This window comes from Tiliqua scincoides, chromosome 13, assembly GCF_035046505.1.
Source record: "Tiliqua scincoides isolate rTilSci1 chromosome 13, rTilSci1.hap2, whole genome shotgun sequence".
NCBI lineage: Eukaryota > Metazoa > Chordata > Lepidosauria > Squamata > Scincidae > Tiliqua > Tiliqua scincoides.
This window is the reverse complement of record NC_089833.1, coordinates 4,677,826-4,702,480: the sequence shown is the minus strand read 5'-3', so window position 1 is coordinate 4,702,480 and position 24,655 is coordinate 4,677,826. Positions and strand designations below refer to the sequence as shown.

Genomic DNA, 24,655 nt, shown 5'->3' with positions numbered 1-24,655 from the left:
GCATTTCCTCCCAGAAGCACCTGAAGGGGGGGGTCGGCACTCCGCGATCTACTCATTTTGCCTTGCGATCTACCGGTAGATCGCGATCCACCTATTGAGCAACCCTGAGCTAGAGGTTCCATTACACAGCATGCTCAAGTTGTTATTTTGCAGAGCTCGGAATTCAAAAATTCCAGCTTGGAAGTCAAAGCAGGAGGCAGACTTGGATTCTTCTCCAACCACACAGCCCCCGCCCTTCCCAGGGTCCCATCTTCCCACCTATTCAGGACAAAGCACCAGGCCTCTCTCCCACCACAAGCTGGCCCTGCCGAGCAGCTCTGTCCCCCTTTATTTTCAGCTCTGTATTTCCAATGGCCGCTGAGCTAGGTGCTAACACGACCCGCCTGAAATTGGCTCGCGACCCACTTAGTGGGTCCCGACTCACAGTTTGAGAAACACTGGCCTACAATATATAGAGTTGCAGGTTCTTTTCCTCTCCTTGCACAGGAACGGTTTTCAATTTCTAATTAACAGCACGACAGATGCTCTATGGAGCATTATCTCTGGGCAAGGCGCATCCCAGCAGCAACCTGGAGAATCGGTTAGAACGAAGCGACGACAAACAGCACCCAGCGCCACGAAAGGCTCCCGTTCAGAATGCATTTTTCAAGTTGCGCATATGTTTTTGTGCTGGTTTTGTGGAGTGTGAAATGGGAACGCTTTACAGAAACGGCTTTGCCAGAGCAATAGAAAAACACTTTTTTTTCCCCCCTAACAAAAATATTTTGCCAATTCAGATACAGTGCTTACTGCAAGCCAGAATGCAGGAGTCCTTGAAGCGAGGAGGAAGTTGCAAAATGGAGAGGCGTCTTTTCGTGGCCCAATCCAGGGTGACAAGCCTTCGATCAAATTGTCCCTCTGCCAGGGAGGGCCAAGGCCTCTGGCCACAGTCTGGCCACAGCCTCTGGGGTAGCTTTGAAGCTGCATTATACAGAGAGCGTCAGACCATAGCCCAGTTGTCTGCTCAGACAGAGCAATTCTCCTGGGTTCCAGCATCAGGAGATGCTGCTGGGGGCTAAGAGCCCAATCCTATGCCTCTCTACTCGGAAGCAAGTCCCATTAGAGTCAATGGAGCTTACTCCCAGGAATGTATGGATAGGATTAGTCTGTGAATCTACATGCAAGTTATGTCCTCTACCACTGAGCTGTAAGCTCTCCCTGGTTTCAGGTGACCTCTGGTGGTTCTACCAAATATTGCTGACATTTGGTCAATGTATACCCCACCTTTCTCCCCAAATAAGGGGCAACCCAAGGCAACTTACAACAATAAATATGATTAACTACAGTTAAGAAGCCACCATACCCAAAAAAAAATCACCAGATAAAACCAGCCATTGAAGAGCAACTAACAGCACAGGGCAGGCTTTAAAAACATCAAACAGATCAGAGCAACCATGACATCAAACTAGACATCAGATGCATTAAATCAACATCAAACTAAACTCCATTAACCCATTTCTGCCCACAGGCGTACACATTTGGTCCCTGTTGCATATATGCAACGTAGCGCAGAAATGGCTTAAGGTCAGAGGCTGTGGCTCCTTAGACGGTTAGGTTGTCTATACTTAGGAGTAGCCCAAGAGACAACACCAAATGCCACCACAGCAGGTTGGCCACTGCCCGCCGTCCTTCTTCTCCTGGCCACCGGTCCCATCAGATCTGTTCTCTAGAGGGCTTAAATCCACTGCAGACTAATCAGCCTCTTTTTTCCCCAACAATGGCCTTGGCTCTGATGCTGAAAGTACCACTGGACCCCACCTCCAGGGTGGCTTGTCTGTTTGAACTGCAGGTCCTCCCTGCTCCAGTCAGCAGCTTTTCCAGCCATGGCAGCGCCTTGGCTCTGAGCATCTCCAGGGTTCAGCAGCCACACAGCAGTCTCCATTTAGTTACTCAGTTTGCCAGTCAGTCCATTAGTCGGTTAGCCAGTCTGTAAGTCAGTCTTCCAGTTCATTAATTGGCAGTCCTGTCTATACCCACTTACCTGACAGTAGGTCTCATCGAATTCAATTGGACTAACTTCAAAGATGTACCGGTAACTGTCATTAATAAGAAAAAATCTATTTGCATTTGAAATTATGTGACATGCCTGATTTTTTGATTTTTTTTTAAATTCCATCCATTGCAGCCTAAAGAAGAACCACCCAGAAGAAATGAAAAAGACAGACTTACCATCTACGGGCTTTTGAAGAGTCAGTTTCATTTTCCAAGGAGGCAGTTTGGCACTGGAATGAAGTCGTGGGAGGCAGGTGGCACAGCCCTGCAGCACTAGAATGGACCGTACCATTTCAGTCTGCATATGAGTCAGAAATCCTATGCATGTTTACTCAGAAGTCTGTCCAAAAGCATTTAATGCCACTGTGTTCAATGGAGCTTCTTCCCAGTTATGTGTCTGCTGTAAAGGATTGCAGCTTTTTTAAAAAAAATCTGCAAGGAGAAAGCTAGCAGTGCAGTGAGTAGGCATTCTAACCTAGACCCTTGATAGGCTAGATTTTTACTTTCCAGAGTTTTTTCTACTGCGTCTACGTAGAGGCAGAGTCTCACACATTTACTGTAAGTGTAACATGGGCCTAAAAATGAAGAGGTTTAATCGGGCACTCGGCCAGCATAATTCCTTTACACTGGCCCAGGAGTGTTGCAAGTGTGCCAAAAAATACATTTGGGCCTCCTTGCAAGCAGGCTAGGCCAGCATGAGGACACACACCAGCCTCCCTGTGCTTGGATCCCCACAGGGTAGGGGTGAGTTTGCACCAGTTGAGGGTCAGGGAAGGTGGTGGGAGGGCAGAATGGGGGCATTTTAGGGTGGGGGGAGGGTGGACTAGGCCCAGGAGAGGAATGGAACCAGCCTAGGTGACCAAGGCTGTATTCTAACCCCCTACCCAGCCAGCCCAATGTGACAATGAGATTCGGGCTCAAATCTGCACAAGTGATTTTGCTGGCACAGACCCGAGAAGCACCATGGGGTAGCTGCCACACTACATGTGGTAGGGGGAAATAAATCCCCTCACTCCGAATTGTGTGGTGGCCACCTCTTACGCTGTGTTGAATACGGGGCAGGCCAACTGCCAACTTTCTCTCATCACAGTGTTGTTCTTCCCTAGACACACACCTTCCCTAGATACACCTGCTAGTATATCTACCCTTTTGGGTAGATATACTAGCAGGTCCACAAGCAAACCACATGCCCACCAGATTTCATAGACCTAAATATGGACACACTTGTGTTACCCTTGCAGCAGTTCAACGCATGTTTACTCTGAAGTAACAGCCACAGTGTTCAATGCCACTTTCTTCTCATGCCACAGATTTCTGCCCAAACTCCACCACTCTTCTGTGCTGCCAACAGCGCTGCTCCACCCCCTGTATACATGCACACTGCAATGGCTAGACTTGCACAGGGTGTTAACAATTCAAAACATACCTCGGCAGAAATGGCAGGCTGGGTGCCGCATGGTGCCTTAGTATTCATGCGCAATCCATTTGCAGGGATGTGCCCTAGACTCTAGAGAGGCAAGTGTGCCTGCTCCCAGATTCAGTATTTGGAGATGCTGGAGAAGGAGCTAAAGGACGACAAACTCACTCCAGTGGAATTTTAACAAGTCATTTCAAAAAGAGGGCAGGAATTTCCCAGAATCCCTTGCATCTCCAGGTGGGTCAGAAGCCCTGAGGAGTGGCTGCCAGTCAACGGAGACAGTCAGACAAAGAGTCTCACTCTGTACAAGGCAGCATCATGCAGTCTCTCCATTCCAGGGCCAGTACAATAATATAGCAGCTGCAGCACATAGTACATGTGCAGCAATCTGTTACTCATTGAGTGACACCATCACATTGCTTCTGCAAGACAAAAAATGTGGTTAATTGAGGTGATCTGCCTGGAGTATCCTTTGGAAGAAAGGCAGGATATAAATCTGAAAAATAAAGAGATGGATCAAGTGTGTGTATTTTTTTCAAATGTAATGCTTGGCAACCTTCAGTCTAGAAAGACTATGGTGTAAGCCTACAGCACCCAGTATTCCCAGGCGGTCTCCCATCCAAGTACTAACCAGGCCTGACCCTGCTTAGCTTCCGAGATCAGACAAGATCGGGAGATAGTGTTCAGTATAGGGAGATGGTTGGCAACCTTCAGTCTAGAAAGACTATGGTATAAGCCTACAGCACCCATTAATCCCAGGCGGTCTCCCATCCAAGTACTAACCAGGCCTGACCCTGCTTAGCTTCCAAGATCAGATGAGATCGGGCATGTGCAGGGTAACAGTTGCTTCAATGTATCTTATTTATCATTCTGCCAAGTTTTGGGCGCTCCCCCCCTCTTTGAGAACTGCCAAGTTTCTAGTCCTTATTTTTGCAGATGGGAGCCTGGGAGAAGGGGGGAAACAGGCATGCATTAGCCAAAGCATCAATTTGGAGTGAACACCACTGCTTTTCTTAGAGCTTTCGTAGGTTCTGCAAATCCCAATTAAATGCTTCAGCATAATATCTGGGAGGTAACAGCTCTGCTGGAGAGCTGATAGGGTTGGGCATCAGAAATGCCAGCGGGGGGCGGGCATCAGCAAGAGCAATGCCTTGCTGCTTCTCCTGGTATAGCATAGACCAGTGGTTCCCAAACTGTGGGCTGCGAATCTCACAAGGCAGATGAGGTTAAATGGTAAAACAAGCTGTGACCTGGGGAAGAGGAACACTGCCGGGCAATTACCATTATGGTCACACACCTTGGCGTTCATAAATCAGGCAGCCTTGGTTCGAGGGGAACGCATTGCCACCAGAATGGTCCCAATCCGATGAACGTGGAACTTAACAAACGATCCAGAAGGCAGTGCCCCCCCCCCCCAATAGTAAAGAAAAAAAAGGCTTGAGCAGCTGGTAAAGCAAAGCACTTTTTTAAAGGCTTGTAAAGCTAGGTGGGTCTCAAGAGAGTGTCATTTAAAAAAAATGGGTCCTGGTGTTATAAAGTTTGGGAACCACTGGCAAAGACAAAAATGCCCTCTGTTGACGCTCAAGTGTGCTCTCTCATTTTTAGTATTATCACTCTACACTTGCCAGGGCTTCACCCAGATCCCAGGGTTCAGAATCAGAAGAGGCAGGCATATTGAATTCCAGCTCAGGAGACATATTGGAATGCATTACAGTAATTAATGCATTAATTTATCACTGTGGGAGGGGGTGCCAGTAGAATTTTCTGCCTCAGGCCAGTCTTCGATCTTGGGCTGTGTTGTGCGGGGAGGGTGAGCGCACACTTCTCCCTATTCACATCTCCTTTACTTTTCATGCCTTCCCACACACCATACAATCCCAGGCGAGCAAAGGGAGATGGTTTCGACTATGTAAGCAAACGGCACTCTGTGCATGCTCAAGGGAAGTACTACTGCTCTCTCAGTCACACAACTTTATTTTTCACATTTCCATGCCGCCTGCCCTCCAAGGAGCTCAGGGTGGTGTGCAGAGTTCCTCCCCAACTTCTGTCCCCTCAACAACCCTGTGAGGTAGGTTAGGCTGAGAAAGAGACTGACTGGCCCAAGGCCATCCAGAAAGCTTCATGGCTGAGCGGGGATTGGAACGTGGACCTTCCAGGTCTTGAGACCAACTCACAAGTGATCTTCAACATTTTTGGGCCCTGATCCCAATATACAAATAAAGGATGAGACTTGGGACCTCACAATAGATCTCAAACCCCTCCCAGGTCCCTATTCGCCCACCCCCACCCCTACGCCACTCACTCCCAGCCCTTGTAATGCCCTCCCAGCACTGTTCACTGTAACCAAACGTTCTTGTTAGAGAGAGCAGAGAAAGTGACCCTGAAGCCTGGCACTAGTGAAAGCTGTTCTAGCACACGTGCTGAGAACCTGAGCAGGACTCAGACACCATCTCCTGGTAACTGAAAGGGTACACCAGATGTCTCCTTTACCTGGTGGTGCTCTGGTCCAGTGGTCTTCAACCTTTTTCATCCCTGTAAGTTGCCACAACCCCACAACTGAGGCATTGCGCCCCCATTGGGGTCTCTGACACCATCCTGGCTCTCAAACGTCTGCTCTGCAAGCCCCTCCACCAACTTACCCACCCACCTCTCAAAAACAGCTTAAGTTGTGTGGAATTCGGTTTAGGTTACAACAGCGATAGGCACTCTGCACATGCTCGGAGGGGACATGCCCAAGTCACTCTGCAGGTTCTTAAAGAGAGCACACAAAAGGCACTCTGCACATCCTCGGAGAACATGCCCAAGCCACTCTGCACATGCTCCGAGAGGGCATGCCCAAGCCACTCTGCACGGGTTGGAAGAGGGCACACGAAAGGCACTCTGCGCATGCTCAAAGGAGACATGCCCAAACCACTCTGCATGTGCTGGGAGAGGGCAGGTGAAAGGCACTCTGCTTGGAGACAATATGTCCAAGTCACTCGGCATGCGTTCAGAGAGGACACACGAAAGGCGCTCGGCACATGCTAGGAGAGGACATCCCCAAGCCACTCTGCACGTGCTCAGAGAGCGCCTGTGAAAGGCACTCTGCACAAGCTGGGAGAGGACATCCCCAAGCCACTCTGCACGTGCTCAGAGAGCGCCTGTGAAAGGCACTCTGCACAAGCTGGGAGAGGACATGCCCAAGCCACTCTGCACGTGCTCAGAGAGCGCCTGTGAAAGGCACTCTGCACATGCTAGGAGAGGACATCCCCAAGCCACTCTGCACGTGCTCAGAGAGGGCCGGTGAAAGGCGCTCTGCACATGCTCGCCCAAGCCACCCTGCCCGTGCTGGGAGAGAGCAAGCGAAAGGCGCTCTGCACATGCTCTGATGCCCGGGTGGTGCCAAGCGGAGGCTGATGGGCTGGAGCGGGGCGCAGCGGGACCGCAGGCGCTGCAGGGGCCGGGCGGAGCCAGCCAGCCGGGGAGGCGCGGCTTGGGCGGGCGGGCGCGGGGAGGAGGAGCGGCGCGCCGATGGAGGAACCGGAGAGGCTGGCGCGGGGCTTCGAGCGCGGCTTCCTGGCCGGGAGGCGCCTGGCGGACCTGCCCTGGGAGGTGAGCGCCGCTCCGGGCTGCCTGGGCGCCTCTGCGCCCGAGTCTGGCCAGGATCGGGCCCCTGCCCCCTCCGGGGGGTGCTGCAGTGGGAAGGCGAGAGGGGTGGGCTGGGGGCTGCAGAAGGAGGAGGGCTGCCACCCACCGGCGTACCACTCTCTCCCTCCTCCATCATCACGTGCAACCCGTTCTCACGAGCACCCAACTGCAGTCTCCTGCCAGGAGTCCTTGAGAGTTGGCGCCTGGGGGGTGGGGCTGGTCTGGGGGGCTTCAGGGTGCTTAGATGGGGGGATCACGCTTATGACTGCTTCCTGTGTGCGCAGAATCCTTGCAAAGAGAAAGCTAGTGCCACAGGGAGGAGGGTGGCTTGGATCTTAAATCCTGATTGGCTCTCTTTTCTCCATGCGTGCTTTGTGATGTGCAGTGTTTCTGAAACTGTGGGTTGGGACCCACTATGTGGGTCGTGAGCCAATTTCAGGTGGGTCCCCATTCATTTCAATGTTTTATTTTTAATAGACTTGATGCTCCCATGGTTTGTGACTGCATATGGGGAAATGTTACAGACTTTTAACAAGCTACTATGTGTATTATTTTAACAATGATAGTAAATGGAACTTACTCCTGGGTAAGTGAGGGTAGGATTGCAGCCCAGGATTGTGAAAAATTTTCCTGCTTGATGTTGTCACTTCTGGTCATGACATCACTTTGGTGGATCCTGACAGATTTTCATTCTAAAAAGTAAATCCCGGTGCTAAATGTGTGAGAACCGCTGTGTTGTGGCATGGGGGGAGGGCACTTAAAATAATGGAATTCCCCCCCCCCCCATGTAGTATGAAGTGGGAGTGGACAGAGGGATGTTCTTTCCCCTCTCACACAACACCAGAACCAGGGGACAGCCACTGAAATTGGGTTTCCGGAGGGTTAGAACAGACAAAAGGAAAAATTTGTTTACCCAGCCTGTCACAGTCTGTGGAACTCCTTGCCACAGGATGTGGTGATGGCGTCTGGCCGAGACACCTTTAAAAGGAGAATGGGCAGATGGTTGAAGGAAAAGTCCATCACAGGTGACGAGCCATGATGGGTCTGTGCAGCCTCCTGGTATTAGAAGTAGGCTGTTTCAGAAGGAAGTGGCACCAGGATGCAGGTCTCTTGCTGTGGTCTCCCTGAGGCATCTGGTGGGCCACTGTGAGATGTAGGAGACTGGACTAGATGGGCCTTTGGCCTGATCCAGCAGGGCTCTTCTTTTTTCACAGTGGTTCTCACACTTTTAGCACCGGTACCCAGTTTTTAGAATGAGAATCTGTCAGGACCCACCGGAAGTGACATCATCAGGCAGGAAAATTTTTTACAATCCTAGGCTGCAATCCTACCCGCACTTACCCAGGAGTAAGCCCCATTGACAATCATTGTCAAAAAGCATATACATAGTAGCCTGTTAAAAGTACAGGTCTGTCACATTTCCCCAAATGCAGTCACATCCCATGGTAGCATCAAGTCTAACACATTAAAAATAAAATATTGAAGTGAATGGGGACCCACCTGAAACTGGTTCGCAATCCACCTAGTAGGTCCTGACTGACAGTTTGAGAATCACTGTCTTATGGGATGGACCACTCTGGTTGTTGGCATCCTTCAGTCTCGGAAGACTATGGTATCATGCTCCGAAAGGTGGTTCTGGAACAGAGTGTCCTCTCCAGTGCGCAAAGCCTGGGTAAAGTAGATATGGAGGATAGACTGTTTCCCATGCAGCAAATCCCCCCTCTCCACGTCGCTGAAATGGTCCAATGGAAAGGCAGAAGCCAATACGGTTGGTTCCAGCGACGTCTCAGGAGTTTTCAGAACGTGACTGTGTTCAGCCATGAACTGCCTCAGGGACTCCGGCTCCGGATTTGGCCTCGAGGTTGACTCCTGAAGCCTTTCCCATAACTGGATGTAGCCACAAGGCAGTGGAGGTTTGGGATCAGAGTTTTCCTTCTCTCAGATGAGCTGCCTTCCCAGGCTGACGAGTCCCATCTACCCGGTGGCTGTTTAGTCGCCTCTAATGACAAGTACAGCCAAACTGAGGGCCTGTTCTTATCCCCAGCCCCCAGGGGACCACTCTGCTGCCTCAAAATTCCACCATATTCCCATCCTTCTGTAGATCAGGCTTCCGTAGGACTTGTTTAGGAAGGCAGATATTCTAAGTGTGAGGGCAAGGGTTAAAGGCAACTCAGGAATAGTTGCATCTGCCTACCCACCATTCCTTGCTACCTTGGTTGTCTGCAAGTCTGCAAAAGTCTTGTTATCCAAATCAGAAACATCATCTCTATAACAATTCTGAAAGTATGTGTACAGGTTGGCCCTCATTATCCACGTGGGATCCGTTCATGGACACCCCCCACCCCCCGGTACCAAAATCCACTGATACTGAAATCCACTGAGAGGCCCTCATAGGACCTCCAAGATGTTCTGAGGCACGAAGAGGCCAGGTGCTTCTGGTTTTCCAAAAAACTGGTAGTACCTCTCAGAACCTCTCAGCACCTCTTCAAGAAGTTTTAGGAGACATGGGGAGGCCACCGTCAGCCTCCCTGTGCCTCAGAGCACCTCCTGGACATGACCAGAATGTACGTCCAGTTGTGTCCAGGAGGCAAGATGAGATCCTCCAGACACAACTTTCAGTCAAATCCATGGCTCTCAAATCCACAGATAACAAGGGCCCACCTGTATCTTCAGGCCCGATCATTTATCACGTGGGGCAGTAGCAGCGACGTGCGCTGAGGTCTAAGGCTAGGGAGGCAGACCCGCAATTAGGGTGGTGACAGGATAACATCACACTGCTAGGCATTCAGGGGACTCCCCCAGTGCGTGTGCAATCACGGGAGAGGTTGAGCCATTTCTACCACAGTCTCTCCAAGATCTAGTCTCTTGGAGAGTCTCTTGGAGAGACCAGAGCTTGTGGCAGCAAGAGCTCTGCCTCCCCTTGTGATTGCGCAACCACTGAGAAACTGGGTGGAGCGCATGCACACTCACAGGGAGGCTGAGCTGTTGCTGCCACAAGCCCTAGTCTCTACCTGTATGTGAGGCTATTTTCAATGGGAGGCACTTGAAGCTCTGGGGCTGTTTTTCATTGGAGCAGATCAGGGAGAGGAGACTCTGGCTCCCCTGACCACACATCCCTGGACAGGAGGTGGAGAGGCACTTGTCATGGCAATAGACATTCTGGACCACTCAGGTTGTACATCCATTTTGCACACTGATGGACGCCAAATTCTCTTGCTCTTCTTGGATGCTCTGTGCAGAGGGAGAGTGACGACACTGTTGGGATCCTATCCAACTTTCCAGCGCTGGTGCAGCTGCAATGCAGCCCCTAGGCAACAAATGTTCCTTTACCTTATAGACACATCCATAACTACCCTCCCACCACAGGATGCAGTGCAAACCCCATTGGCACGGCTGTACCAGGGCTGGGAAGTTGGATAGGATTTGACCCTTAATCATCAGCACACCCCAAAAGCATCATGTCTGTTTTGGCCCAGAGAGGCCCACAGGATCAGAATCCTCCCTCTTCTTGGTGCATATGGTTCTCCATCCCTCCCTCCCTCCTTCCAAGGAGGCACACCTCTGACACCTGGCTGGGCTCAGTAGTTTTGCAAACACTGTTTGCCCTCTGCAACCTGGCTAATATCCTGGCTTGATCCTGGACTGACTGAGCCATGACCCTTCCTGGCTTCTCTGCCAGAGCTAACAGCATTTCTAACAAGGCTCGATCTAGTTCATAATCCTCTCCCTGAGTAAAGACTTGATTTGGAAAAGCTATTCTTAATCCATCATGACAGCATCTACCCAGGGGGCTTAATTAACCTGGACATGAACTCAAGGTGATGAGTCAGCATTGGCTGGAGGGGGCAAAGAACCCAAAAGTCTTCATCAAATGTTGTTAGCCCCTCTCCAGAGACCCACAACATTTAATGGGGAGTTCAGATATTTTCTGAGGCCCTGAGACTGTCAGAGGGCACATCGCCCCAACACTGTTTCTGCAGAGCATCTAAGGGGCTTTTACTCTCATCAGTGTGGATGCAGAATCTGTATTGGCCAGGAGGTTCATTTGCATTACAAATGCCTCTCAGTGTCCTCTCCTACATGATCAGTGGTGGGCATTAATATAAACCATGCAGGAGAAGCTCAAAGGGTACATTAAACCTCACCTGTGAAAAACATCCTTTGATCAACACCAGACATGGCACCGCCTTACGACCTCAGTTTCCCCCCCCCCCGTATTTTTTCAACCAGAAGTGGGGTAAATGAAATGTGGAGAGCATTTTATCTCCACCCTAGCATTCAGTCACTCTCATTCAAGATGAGACCTTTTTAGTTATCATAATGAAACGCTATGATGTGCCATCATTGATATGCCATTATGACAGCAACTGTTACCCTGCACATGCCCGCTCTTGTCTGATCTCGGAAGCTAAGCAGGGTCAGGCCTGGTTAGTACTAGGATGGGAGACCGCATGGGAATACCGGGTGCTGTAGGCTTATACCATAGTCTTTCCAGACTGAAGGTTGCCAACCAACCAACCATGACCCAAATCCTAACCAACTTTCTAGCTCTGACATAGCTCTGCTAAAGGGCATGTGCTGCACCCTGCAGCTGGAGGACAGTCACGGACACCTCCTCAAGGTAAGGGAATATTGCCCTTACCTGCATTGCCCTTAGATCAGTGCTGGAAAGTTGGTTAGGATTGCACCCTAAGATGTGTCACTATGTTGTGTGACACAAAAAAGACTTGAATCTAACAGGAGTGGGGATGAGATTGTAAAAGTTTTAACTCCCCTGAACAAGAAACTGCCAACCCAGAGACCCATGATTCCTCCAAGATCACATCAGTTTTGCCACATCCTTTATGAAAAAGCGCCTCTTCCTTCTCCAGGGACTGTTGTCATCGCACTTTTTGGGGGGGTACTTTTGATGCTTGTGACAGAGAGAAAAGGTAAATGAAGCACAGTGCACTTTCCAAACATCTTTTAACAGCCCGCAGGGATCACAGTGCAATTTCATTTCTGTTCTTTCATCTGTCATCAGACTGGAAAAGGAAGGGGGCAAAATATGTCCCCAGTATTAAAACAGGACTTTTTGTGTTTGGGGCCTTGCTTCTAATATTTTATATGGCAAAGCCAGCAGTGCAGACCCTGGGAAGAATCATCAAGTCAATTCAAAGTTTGCCAAAGGATGAATGTTCTTCTGCAGACTTCCTGCTTTGGAGCACTGAAATTTTTCAGGGGCAGCGCTGTCCAGATTCTGGCTTCTGTGGGAGGAGAGATTACTAGAGGTTGACAGTGATTTGTGTTGCTGACAAATGTAGAGATTGACCCTTGGATGGAGGAAGATCAGGGCCCACTCCATGCGAGCCACAGATTCCATCCGTTTCCCAGGGAGAAGCCCTGCCCCCTGAGGTGCTTCAGCAATTGGCTTGCTCTTTCCCAGCTTCTCCATTCCCACCAAGGCTTGCCTTTCCTTGGAGAAAGTGTGTCATATTTCTGTGTGAGTGGCTGTATCCGGGTTAATTTTGAGAATCACCCTTGGAAATGCATAATCATTTCTCATTCTGTGGGTAGAATCTGGGGTCCGTTGTTTTCCTGATCATTTTTGTTTCTTGCTTACATAGGATCTGGAACTGGAATTAAAGAACTCGAGAGATTCCTCGTCCTTGTTGGCTGTTTTGCAAAAGGTAAATACCTGTCAACAGCATTTCATTCTTAATGTGCAACCCACGTTGTTGTGGAGAAACTGAGGCAGCAGGGCTGCTAAAGCAGAGTCCATCAGTGCCTGGTCCAAGACCACCTTACAGTTTTCAGTGCTGAGCACAAGGAGGCAGGAAGTGGAGTTCCAGAACGCATGGAAAGTCTTCCTGTGTTCCTTGCTTGGACTTGCAAGCAGGCATTGACCAGGGGGAGGGTAGGTGACATGGCCATGGAGCACACTGGTGTCAGAGACGCGATTGACTGGCATTCCTGTCCCCCCTTTACTTAGGTACGCTATGCCTAATTAATAACACCTGTGTTGAGCTACTCTTGTTCCAACGTATTGCAGTCAGTTCTTTCTTTGGTTATTCCAGACCGTCCTTCACCCGCTGTGCCTGAAGTACCCTCCCTCGGTGAAATACAGAAGATGCTTCTTAACAGAACTCATTAAGAAGGTAATATTGGTCATGAGCCAAACCCCCCTCCGAGAGCCGAGGCTCACATTTTGTCCAAGTTAAAGCTGAAGGCCCATCTTACGTCCCAAAGCGCTTACTTTCAGGCTCTTTGATGGTAAGAATTACCCAGCTATGAGGAAGCCCTCTGTGTTTCTGCAGTGACCTCTGTACTGAGCACATCTCCTAACTGGAAGGAGGCCGATCCAGAGCAGGGACTCATGCAGAGACACAATGGAATGTCTCTTGGTCAGCAACAATCGGGCATGTATTGATGCTAGGCTCCCTGTCTAGTCAAACAGCTGCCCCAAGGGAGGAGCGGGGGGGGGGTACAGATTTGTGCAGAGGCCATGAGGGCTGAATGGCCCTTTTTCCTGCATCCCTGGTACTGACAGGCCTGTGTCTATGTATGTATTTATTTATTTATTTACATACATACATACATACATACATACATACATACATACATACATACATACATACGCCTGCGTTGGCTTGGTCATGTTGTGAGAATGGATGATGGGCGGATCCCAAAGGATCTCCTCTATGGAGAACTCGTGCAAGGAAAGCGCCCTACAGGTAGACCACAGCTGCGATACAAGGACATCTGCAAGAGGGATCTGAAGGCCTTAGGGATGGACCTCAACAAGTGGGAAACCCTGGCCTCTGAGCGGCCCGCTTGGAGGCAGGCTGTGCAGCATGGCCTTTCCCAGTTTGAAGAGACACTTGGCCAATAGTCTGAGGCAAGGAGGCAAAGAAGGAAGGCCCATAGCCAGGGAGACAGACCAGGGACAGACTGCACTTGCTCCCAGTGTGGAAGGGATTGTCACTCCCGAATCGGCCTTTTCAGCCACACTAGATGCTGTTCCAGAACCACCTTTCAGAGCGCGATACCAGAGTCTTCCAAGACTGAAGGTTGCCAACATTCATTCATTCATTTATTTATTTATTTATTTATTTATTTATTTGAGGAATTTATACCCCACTTTACCATGCCACTTAAGGCGACTTACAAAAAATATTTCAATACAGTAGATAAAACACTACTATAACATTAATATAAAAACAATTAAAACCATAAAAACAATAAAACACAATTCTGGTTGGCAACCTTCAGTCTCGAAAGACTATGGTATAAGCCTACAGCACCCGGTATTCCCAGGTGGTCTCCCATCCAAGTACTAACCAGGCCTGACCCTGCTTAGCTTCCGAGATCAGACGAGATCAGGCATGGAAAGACTATGGTATAAGTCTACAGCACTACAGGTATTCCCAAGCGGTCTCCCATCCAAGTACTAACCAGGCCTGACCTTGCTTAGCTTCCGAGATCAGACAAGATTGGGAGATAGTGTTCAGTATAGGGAGATGGTTGGCAACCGTCAGTCTCGAAAGACTATGGTATAAGCCTACAGCACCCGGTATTCCCAGGCGGTCTCCCATCCAAGTACTAACCAGGCCTGACCCTGCTTAGCTTCCGAGATCAGACGAGATTGGGCATGGAAAGACTATGGTATAAGCCTACAGCACCCGGTATTCCCAGGTGGTCTCCCATCTAAGTACTAACCAGGCCTGACCCTGCTTAGCTTCTGAGATCAGACGAGATCGGGAGATAGTGTTCAGTATAGGGAGATGGTTGGCAACCTTCAGTCTCAAAAGACTATGGCATAAGCCTACAGCACCCAGTATTCCCAGGCGGTCTCCCATCCAAGTACTAACCAGGCCTGACCTTGCTTAGCTTCCAAGATCAGACGAGATTGGGCATGTGCAGGGACACAATTGGATCACAGCTAAAAAGTTGTTTCATAAAAAGTGCCAGCCTTTAAATGCCAACGTTTAAAAGCTTCCCTAAATTAAAAAAAGTCTTTTTTTTTTTAAGTTTGTTTCCAAACTGGCACCATGTTATGGAAAAGAAAGCCCATGTAGCACAGTGGTTAGGGTGACCAACCTTAGACCAACCAAGGAGAGCTGGGTTTGAATTGCCTGTAAAATTTACTTGGTGATCCTGGGCTGGTTTGCTTTCGCTGAGCCTGCTTCACGGGTTGTGAGGATAAAGGGGTGGCATGTGCATCACCCTGAGCTCTATGATTCTATAACCCTCTTTGCCATACCTGTGATAACTGAACATGTAAAGCACCTCCACTTTCTGTTTCATGCAGCATGAAGGTGTAGCTGATGAACCCTTGGATGCGCTGTACGAAGCACTAGGGAATGTCTTGAATGCAGAAGAATCTACGCACTGTTATAAAAACTATTTACTGGTAAATCTAAAGACATCTTTACTTTCATGTGTCTGGTGTGGGGCAGCCCATCCACCCCTCCCCTCCCTCATGCCATTCAGGAGAAAGGGTGCTGTAATGAAACCATGTCATCAGAAGCAAGGTTGTAGCAGGCATAAAAAATAATTTAAATAAATAAATACATTTACATATAAGCTGATGAGAAGACAGAGAAGGTTCAGAAGGTGTACATCAAATGTCTTGGCTTCCATCATTGTTACTAACACACAGCGTGATATAAATGCAAGCCAAGGCAAAGTTTGAAGGTGGCTGAGGGTGGTGGACTTGTCAACAGAGAGGACGTGAGAAAATTGCATGCACACAGTAACTACAGGTGTGCGCAACTTAACAACGGGGATACATTCTCGTATCCCCGTTGTTACATGATTAGGTCGTTAAGTGAACATTCAGTCCAATCTCTTTCCTTTGTTGTGTAAACAGACACTCCCTGCCGGATACTAGCCAGCTGCACAGGCTACTGGAGATAGCTTGCCTCTTCTTTGCATTAAGAGCCTCTCTGTTGTGTAAGCTGACACTCTGCTGCAGGCTATGGGGAGATGCTATTGCCTCATTAAGGCATCTTTATTGTGCTTTGACCACTGTCATATATGCGGTCCGTCGCTAAGTGAATGCTGGTTAAGCGGCGCACACCTGTATTGTGATATTGAGTTGGGAGCATAACAGTCCATTCTCGTTATCTGCTGACATTAGATTCGTGGAAACCTCAGCTGATAACGAATCAGTAGCTACCAAATCATTGATCCTATGAGATCAATAGGGTTAGGGGAAGAATCGAATTGGCCAATCCCAGGAAAGGATCAGAATATGCACAATACCTTCAAAATGGCCACCAATATCTTCAAAACGATGACCCTCCCCCAGCCCCAGGAAATGATCAGAATACCTTCAAAATGACCACCAATATGTTCAAAATGGCCCTGCAAATAGCTTCAGAAAGGCCGCAGATAGCCGCGAACAGCAAGTCACACTCTTGTTTCTGCGTATAACCGAATCTGCAGGAACAGAGCGCATTGATACCGAGGATTGACTGTATATCAAGCTGTTTTCTGAGATCCTTGGTGGTTTCACAATGGCCAGAGAGGCTGCAGCCATCAGAATGAAAATGTTTCACAAAGAAACATGGGTGATGCCTGGGCAGGCACAGGAAAGAACTCAGACTTGGCCCAAAGGTGGCACGCTGAACCTGGAAGAAGCTCTTTTCTCTGAAGATGTTACGCTCCTCTTGCTCCTACTGATACCTTCCTTGTAGCCCTCAGGAGATGCCGTCACACTCTGTGAGAGCACGGCCATCATTTCACAAGGGACCACGGGCCTGGTGACGTGGGATGCTGGTCTTTACCTGGCTGAGTGGGCACTGGAGAACTCGGCGGTTTTCAGTGGCAGGTAATGGGTTTCCCTTCGTGTTTGAGCACTGCGAGGTCTGAAGCACCCCCATGATCCTGGTCTGGATCATGCCTCCCCTTCTCTGTAACCACCCAGGGCATGCCATAGGAGCTGCGGGGCCCAATTGGAAGTATTTTTGGTGCGGCCCCAGGGTCACAGTCGAGGTCTGTAGAATCTTAGAGATGTAAATAAAATTTATTGTAGATATAGGGGTGTCTGGCGGGCTGGGGGAGAAGGCAGCTTTTGCTTGGGGATGGGCCCTGTTTGGGGCCCTTCAGGAAGCCTCAGGTTGGCTGGGGGGGAGGGGATTAAGTCACCCTGGTCCTCCTCCCTGGCTTAGCCCTTTAGACGGGGTCCTAGGCAGGAGCTGTTGGTTACACAGCCTTCTGCCTCTCCAGTCCTGGCTTTCTACCCTCATCATGGGCCTCCTGTCAGTTATACAGGCTGCTTATGTAATTATATAGGCTCCAGCCCCACCCCTTCCTTACTGGGAAGGGCATAAAAGGGACCCCACCCAGGGCCTCTCTTCCTGGTGTTACCTCCCTTGTCTCTCCCTCCTCCCTGACCTCTTACTCAGTCAGGTCTTTCTGGGCTTCCACCTTCTCACCAGGTGGACACCAGGTGCTCCAGTCAGGGAGAGATGCCTTGTCAGCAGGTCTCTCCCCACGAGCTGGGGATGTGGGAGGTTGTTATCTGGTGTGCTCCCTGGGGCATTTGGTGGGCCGCTGTGAGATACAGGAAGCTGGACTAGATGGGCCTATGGCCTGATCCAGTGGGGCTGTTCTTATGTTCTTATGTCGGGCACACTTGCCGGAGCCAGGCAGCTCTCCCTCTTGCCTGGCCAAGCTGCCTTCCCCTTGTGTCTCCTTGGCCCCCTTGCAAGCTAAGTCTGGGTCTGGCAGGGAGGAGGGCAGCCTGACAGTAGACTATATCTCTATGGTACAATGGAAAGCAACCAAAATGTGAGCTTAAAAATGCATGTGAGTTGTTCATGAACCAAGTGAATCTAAGCACATTATAGTATAAAATCCCCTGGGGGCTAGGGATAAGAATAGGCCTTCGGTTTGGCTGTACTTGTTGTAAGAGGCGACTAAACAGCCACCGGGTAGATGGAACTCGTCAGCCTAGGAAGGCAGCTCACCTGAGAGAAGGAAAACTCTGATCCCAAACCTCCACTGCCTTGTGGCTACATCCAGTTATGGAAAAGGCTTCAGGAGTCAACCTGAAGGCAAAATCCGGAGCCGGAGTCCCTGAGGCAGTTCATGGCTGAACACATCACGTTCTGGCAACTCCTGTGACGCCGCTGGAACCAACCGTATTGGCTTCTGCCTTTCCATTGGACCATTTCAGCAACGTGGAGAGGGGGGATTTGCTGCTTGGGAAACAGCCTATCCTCCATACCTACTTTACCCAGGCTTCGCACACTGGAGAGGCCACTCTGTTCTAGAACCACCATTCAGAATGCGATACCATAGTCTTCCAAGACTGAAGGATGCCAACAAGAGATGTAGTATAAAACTGCATACATGTAAGCCTACAAGTGAACGCATGAAATGTGCAGATTACCTTTGAAAAATAAATAGTTACAAAACCACTTTCTTTAGAGACTGTGAAATAATTTAGTAAAAATATTGATTTTATTTTTTGTTCAGGAAAAAAAGAAATCAAAATGTCTCTATTACCCTTGCATGGGGCTCCCTTAGGCACATGGCCCAATTGATCTCTGCTGGCACCAGTGAGAGTTTTGTTTCCCAGGACTGCAGAGGTCCAACCTGCAGCGAGACCACAGACAGGGACAAAGGTTTAAAGCTTCCTCCAGCCCCATCTCTCTGAGCATACTGGGCCTGATCAGGGGCCCAATCCTATCCAACTTTCCAGCACCGGTGCAGCCACAATGCAGCCCAGAGGTAAGGCAAACGTTCCCTAACATTTGAGGAGGCTTCTGTGACTGCCTCCCCACCATAAGATGGAGCACATGCCCCATTGGCATGGCTGCACCAGCCCTGGAAAATTAGGATTGGGCCCCATGTTGTCGGTCAGTGTTTTAAAAAAAACAGGTGACTGTCTGTACTTTAATATTGCAGAGAACCTAGGACCTAATAAGAACAGCCCCCCTGGATCAGGCCATAGGCCCATCTAGTCCAGCTTCCTATATCTCACAGCGGCCCACCAAATGCCCCAGAGAGCACACCAGATAACAAGAGACCTCATCCTGGTGCCCTCCCTTGCATCTGGCATTCTGACATAGCCCATTTCTAAAATCAGGAGGTTGCGCATACACATCATGGCTTGTACCCCGTAATGGATTTTTCTTCCAGAAACTTGTCCAATCCCCTTTTAAAGTTGTCCAGGCCAGACACCGTCACCACATCCTGTGGCAAGGAGTTCCACAGACCAACCACACGCTGAGTAAAGAAATATTTTCTTTTGTCTGTTCTAACTTTCTCAACACTCAATTCTAGTGGATGTCCCCTGGTTCTGGTGTTATGTGAGAGTGTAAAGAGCATCTCTCTATCCACTCTGTCCATCCCCTGCATAATTTTGTATGTCTCAATCATGTCCCCCCTGAGGCACCTCTTTTCTAGGCTGAAGAGGCCCAAACGCCATAGCCTTTCCTCATAAGGAAGGTGCCCCAGCCCAGTAATCATCTCAGTCGCTCTCTTTTGCACCTTTTCCATTTCCACTATGTCTTTTTTGAGATTCGGCTTCAATGACACCCCAAAACATGCAACAAAACATTTCTTGCAGCACAATATGAGGCATGTCTACTCATAAATAAGCCCCACTGAATTCAGCTATGCCACTGGGAGTGAGCAATGCCGGTATCTCTTTCTTCAATTGTGAGCCCTTTGAAAACAGGGAACCTTTTTTTCATTTCTTTTGCTGCATGAACCACTGCGAACATTTGTTGTGGTTGTTGAGAAGCAGCATATACATATTTTTCATAATGGTTCTGGCCCAAACATGGGCTTGGAAACTGATCAGAAATGTTCATATCTTACAAATTTGAATATATGGAATTCTTTCTTCCTGCTTTGAGCTTGATTAGCTGCTGCCTCCATTCAGACCATACATTTCAGCTCACGTCCCCTTTTGAATGTGTCCCCTTTTGAACGTGTATGTTCAAATTCTGTTTTTCAGGTCTGTTTTGGAGTTAGGGAGCGGGATTGGACTGACGGGGATTGCGATTAGCAAAGCTTGCCGCCCCAGGGCTTATACGTTCAGCGATCACCACCAGCTGGTTCTTCAACAGCTGTCAGAGAACATTCATTTGAATGGCTTTCTTCTGGAGCCCAAAGCTCACAGTCAGGACGCAGCAAAGGGCCAAAGCTGTACGGCAGAGCTTGTTGAATTGCAGGGCCCCAACCTAACTGTAGTCGAACTGGACTGGAACTCTGTTACAAAAGAACAACTCGCAGACCTTCGCCCTGAAGTGGTCCTTGCTGCAGGTACAGTGCAGACCTGATAGTGTCTGAGGGGACAATCAGACAATCATACTGCAGGGCTGCAGTCCTGTGTACACTCTCTTTGGTATATAGCCCAGTGAAGACTTGCTTCTGAGTAAACATGCATAAAATTGTGCTGTTAGTATTTGCATAGGACCGTTCGAGTGTCCAAAGCACTTTTTTGTAATCCCTACAACAACCTTGCAAGATAAAGCGTTATGATTCCCCAAAATTGCAGCTGAAGCCAAGGGAGCCCCTTGCCAAAGACCACCGAGTAGCGAATTCATGGCAGAAGTGAGGTTTCAATCTGGGAAATCCTGGCTTGCAGTTGAGTCTCTTGGCCACTAGGCTGCGCTAGTGCTCTGCAAAAGAATATTTCATTTGCTGTCTGCAGAATATTGAACAGATCAGAGTCCAGGCCACTGGCTTTGGTTCATCTATAGCAGGGCTCTCCAAACTTTTGGGTCAGAGGGCCACATCAAATATCTGGCGTGGTGTGAAGGGCAGGGAAAAAAATTTAAATAAGTAAATTAGAAATGGAACATAGACGAGTGAATAAATGAAAGAATGGGCTCATTTATTCAACCTCTCTGGCCCTCAGAAAACCCTCCAGACACAACCAGAGCACAGTTCTGGTCATGTTCGGTTGAGTGGGCCAGAGGCTTTCAGGGGACAAGTGGTTGGCCGCGGGCCTGAAAAAGGCGTTCTGCGGGTCGCATCTGGCCCCCGGGCTGGGGTTTGGAGACCCCTGATCTATAGGAATTTGAGGGCTAAATGACCTGTGGTATTAAGCTCATTGCTCATAGGGGGGCTTAAAACTAGAAATTACAGCAGAAGTATTACTTTTGTGTCACAAGATAGCTGTTCAGCCCAAACTGGACCAGGAACACAGGGAGGGGGCAGTTAACATTATCTTATTGTGCTGATTTCCCACTGAGAAATATCCTTCCCCAAGTAGCTATTTGCAGCAAATAGCCACACTGGGCTGCCTCTCTCAGCCTCTGTTTTCCCATCTGCAGTATGGGGTTAATAAAACTAATTTCCCTTACAGGGTAGAAGCTGTAAAAGATGTTTGTCCCCAGAGCAGTCGGTCTCCTGCAGTGGTGGCTCTCCATCTCGGGAGGTTTTGAAGCAAAGGCTGGATGGCCAACCATCTGCCAAGGATGCTGTATCCCAGTGTTCTTCAACCTCGGGGTCATGACCTCAGTGGGGTCGCAAAGCCACATTTGTAGGGTTGCAGCAAGTCAGGGGAACCAAAATGGCCAAGCAATCATGCCAAGTCATACTGTTGAGGTGGCGTGGTGCAGTATGTCAATAAGAACATAAGAAGAACCCCACTGAATCAGGCCAAAGACCCATCTAGTCCAGCTTCCTGCATCTCACAGTGGCCCACCAGATGCCTCAAGGAGCACACAAGACAACAAGAGACCTGCATCCGGGTGCCTTCCCTTGCATCTGGCATGCTGAGGTAGCCTAATTCTAAAATTAGGAGGTTGCACATACCCGTCATAACCTGTGATGGACAGGTTATGGGGGGCAGAGGGTTGCATACAGGCCAGCATTCCACACGTGAAAGTATTGACACACTGCTTGCATACATAGGATTGTCACTGAGCCTTGCTTCACTGTTACTTTGCTGTCTGCTGCATGCCATTCTATGTTACTCTGAAGTATCCTGTCCACTGATATAAAGTCAAATATTAGGAGCAAAAGTGTGTGTGCCAAGTTCACAAACAGCCTTCCCCATTGTGGCCTGTGGGGGCAGCTTGTGGGGGCGATGGGGGCGTGTGGGTGGGCAGATTGCATCCCAGAAGTGAGGCAGGATCAACAGTGGGTCCCAGCCTCATATGTTGCTTGCAACTGGGGTCATGCCACAAAAAAGGTTGAAGACCACCGCTTGCACTGTGCAAGGGGTTGGACTAGATGATCTCCAAGGGACTTTCCAACCCTAACATTCTATTCTAGGGTCACTGTAAGGATCACATCATGGCAATTCATGGGAAGCCTTCTGTACCCTTAGAAAGCCCTATAGATATAGTCAGCATTGCTTTTATTTTTCAGGGGGCAAATTGCTACCCCAGGAGACAATTCTGGGGATGGGGAAATGGCAAGAGGAAGGCATTAAACCCCTACAAGATGCAATCCCTTTCTCAACAACTGATATTATTTTCAACCATTCAGCAACTGTTCATCTAGAAACTTTTTTCTTAGATCATTGCATGTTTTCATTTTTGTTCTGCTTTTTTCCTTTTTCTTCTCTCTCTCCCTTTGGATACATCCTTCCAACCAGATGTGGTATATGACCCGCAACTAATACAAGCCCTGACTGGGGTCCTGCAAAAACTTTCCATTTGCAACAGTGATGGTGATCCTCCAGAAGTCTACATTGCCTTTGCAATTCGAAATCCAGATACTTACCATCTCTTCCAAACAGAACTTGGTAGGTGCTCTTACCTGTTTTGAAGGGCAGCAGTGGTTTGAGTCTCCAGTAGTGGGCCTTGCAGGGAGATGGTACAATGCTCAGCTAAGTTATGCTAAGTATGGTGGAGTCCCTACTCCATGGATTCCTTGTATGGCCTTGGGCAAGCCAGTGCCTCAGTCGCCCCCATCTATAGGATGGCAACAATAAACACAGGCCTACAAAAACAAACAAACCGAAACACTTTTTTTTTTTAGTTGTCAAGGAGGTTTGAATGAATTTAGGATATTTCGGAGGTGCTGAATCAAAAAATGGCACCAGTGTTGCCCAGTTGGGTTTAGTTTTGGGGGTACAGCATAGCCCCCTTATATGCTGATTCCTCATGAAGAAGCTGCTTGAATCAACATATCAGGTGGCTATGCCTTACCCCCAAAACTAGAACCGGTTGGGCAAAACCGATGCCATTTTGGGATTCAGCACTCCAAATATACCCAAGAATAGGTCCAACTTTTAAGGCAGCAAGATGTTTGTAGGCCTGGGCTGCATTTCACAAGGTTGTTTTGAGGGTCCATAAGAAAAAAAAAAATTAAAAATCAACAATAACAGTAATAGTTAATGAACTCTTGGAGCGCTTAAGAGGAAAGGCTGAAAGAACAAGAGGTGCAGAGGCTACTCTGCAGTGCTTTTGTAGTCACTGTTTTTAGACTACATCATTGCAAGAAAACCTTCTTGCATGTAGAAAACTAGCAGGTCAGGAAATAGTGTACTAAGCTAGCTTTCTCCATAGCTTGCTAGTTTTGTGGAGATTTTTTTCTTTGCAGGGAAGCAGCCTTATAGCATGTGGATTTCCACCTCCTGCTGTCTGAAGTGGTCCAGTCTTGACCACATGACCTGCTGTTCTGTGTAGACGCGGCCCTATTTAATAGCACAAAGAAAAACCAACAGGAGCAGGGGAAACAGCAAAGGTTTATGGGCAGGTCACTGTGTGCCGCAATGAGCGACTGGGTCTTGAGAAGGGATTTGGCATCAGGCACTTGGCATCAGAGAGGGAATGGGACCAAGTCTTTTAAGGGCACAGAGACCTCACTGTTCTCTCTCCCTCTTCTTCCAGACAAGGCGGGGATCAGATGGCAAGTTGTTCCCGGCTCCCAGAAGAACCTCTTCCCTTACGACTCGCACGCCAACATAACCATTCTCAAGTTACATCTTTAAGTCCCGTCCCCCCAACTATTTGTCTTACAATTGGAACTGCTTCTTGTTGGCATCCTTCAGTCTCAGAAGACTATGGTGTCACGCTCTGAATAGTGCTTCTGGAACAGAGTGTCCTCTCCAGTACACAAAGCCTGGGTAAAGTAGGTATGGAGGATAGACTGTTACCCATGCAGCAAATCCCCTCTCCACGTCGCTGAAATGGTCCAATGGAAAGGCAGAGGCCAATACGGCTGGTTCCAGCGGCGTCGCAGGAGTTGCCAGAACGTGACTGTGTCAGCCATGAACTGCCTCAGGGACTCCGGCTCTGGATTTTGCCTCGAGGTTGACTCCTGAAGCCTTTTCCATAACTGGATGTAGCCACAAGGCAGTGGAGGTTTGGGATCAGAGTTTTCCTTCTCAGATGAGCTGCCTTCCCAGGCTGACGAGTCCCATCTACCCGGTGGCTGTTTAGTCGCCTCTTACGACAAGTACAGCCAAACTGAGGGCCTATTCTTATCCCCAGCCCCCAGGGGAACTGCTACAAGCAGTTAAACAACCCTTGTAGCTCAGGACCACAGTGATGGGGGCTTCCATTCTTCCAGTGATGAGGAAGTGAGCAGAACAGCTGTCAACATCTGTGCCTTAAGAGGAGGGGCTGTATTCATAGTGCTGTAACACACATTCTGCCTGCCGCATCTCATTGTTGACCA

At 49.0% G+C, this 24,655-nt stretch overlaps 1 protein-coding gene and 2 pseudogenes across 1 annotated transcript; 2 read left to right on the top strand and 1 right to left on the bottom strand.

The window, feature by feature from the left end:
• Positions 1 to 6,958: 6,958 nt before the first annotated feature.
• On the top strand, positions 6,959 to 24,096 carry EEF2KMT (eukaryotic elongation factor 2 lysine methyltransferase). The gene is made up of 8 exons (XM_066640824.1): positions 6,959 to 7,039; positions 12,682 to 12,744; positions 13,132 to 13,212; positions 15,366 to 15,467; positions 16,756 to 16,889; positions 20,031 to 20,338; positions 22,626 to 22,775; positions 23,866 to 24,096. The coding sequence occupies exons 1-8, from the start codon at positions 6,959 to 6,961 to the stop codon at positions 23,964 to 23,966; spliced, it is 1,020 nt and encodes a 339-aa protein (XP_066496921.1). The 3' UTR covers positions 23,967 to 24,096.
• Positions 11,435 to 11,551, top strand: LOC136634015 (5S ribosomal RNA; annotated as a pseudogene).
• On the bottom strand, positions 14,725 to 14,847 carry LOC136634037 (5S ribosomal RNA; annotated as a pseudogene).
• Positions 24,097 to 24,655: the final 559 nt, after the last annotated feature.

Bases quoted from the DNA above. Each gene is read 5' to 3' on its own strand.
- EEF2KMT (XM_066640824.1), top strand. From the start codon at position 6,959: ATGGAGGAACCGGAGAGGCTGGCGCGGGGCTTCGAGCGCGGCTTCCTG. The intron at 13,213-15,365 runs GTAATATTGGTC...TGTTTCATGCAG, and splicing joins TAACAGAACTCATTAAGAAG to CATGAAGGTGTAGCTGATGA. The intron at 16,890-20,030 runs GTAATGGGTTTC...TCTGTTTTTCAG, and splicing joins TCGGCGGTTTTCAGTGGCAG to GTCTGTTTTGGAGTTAGGGA.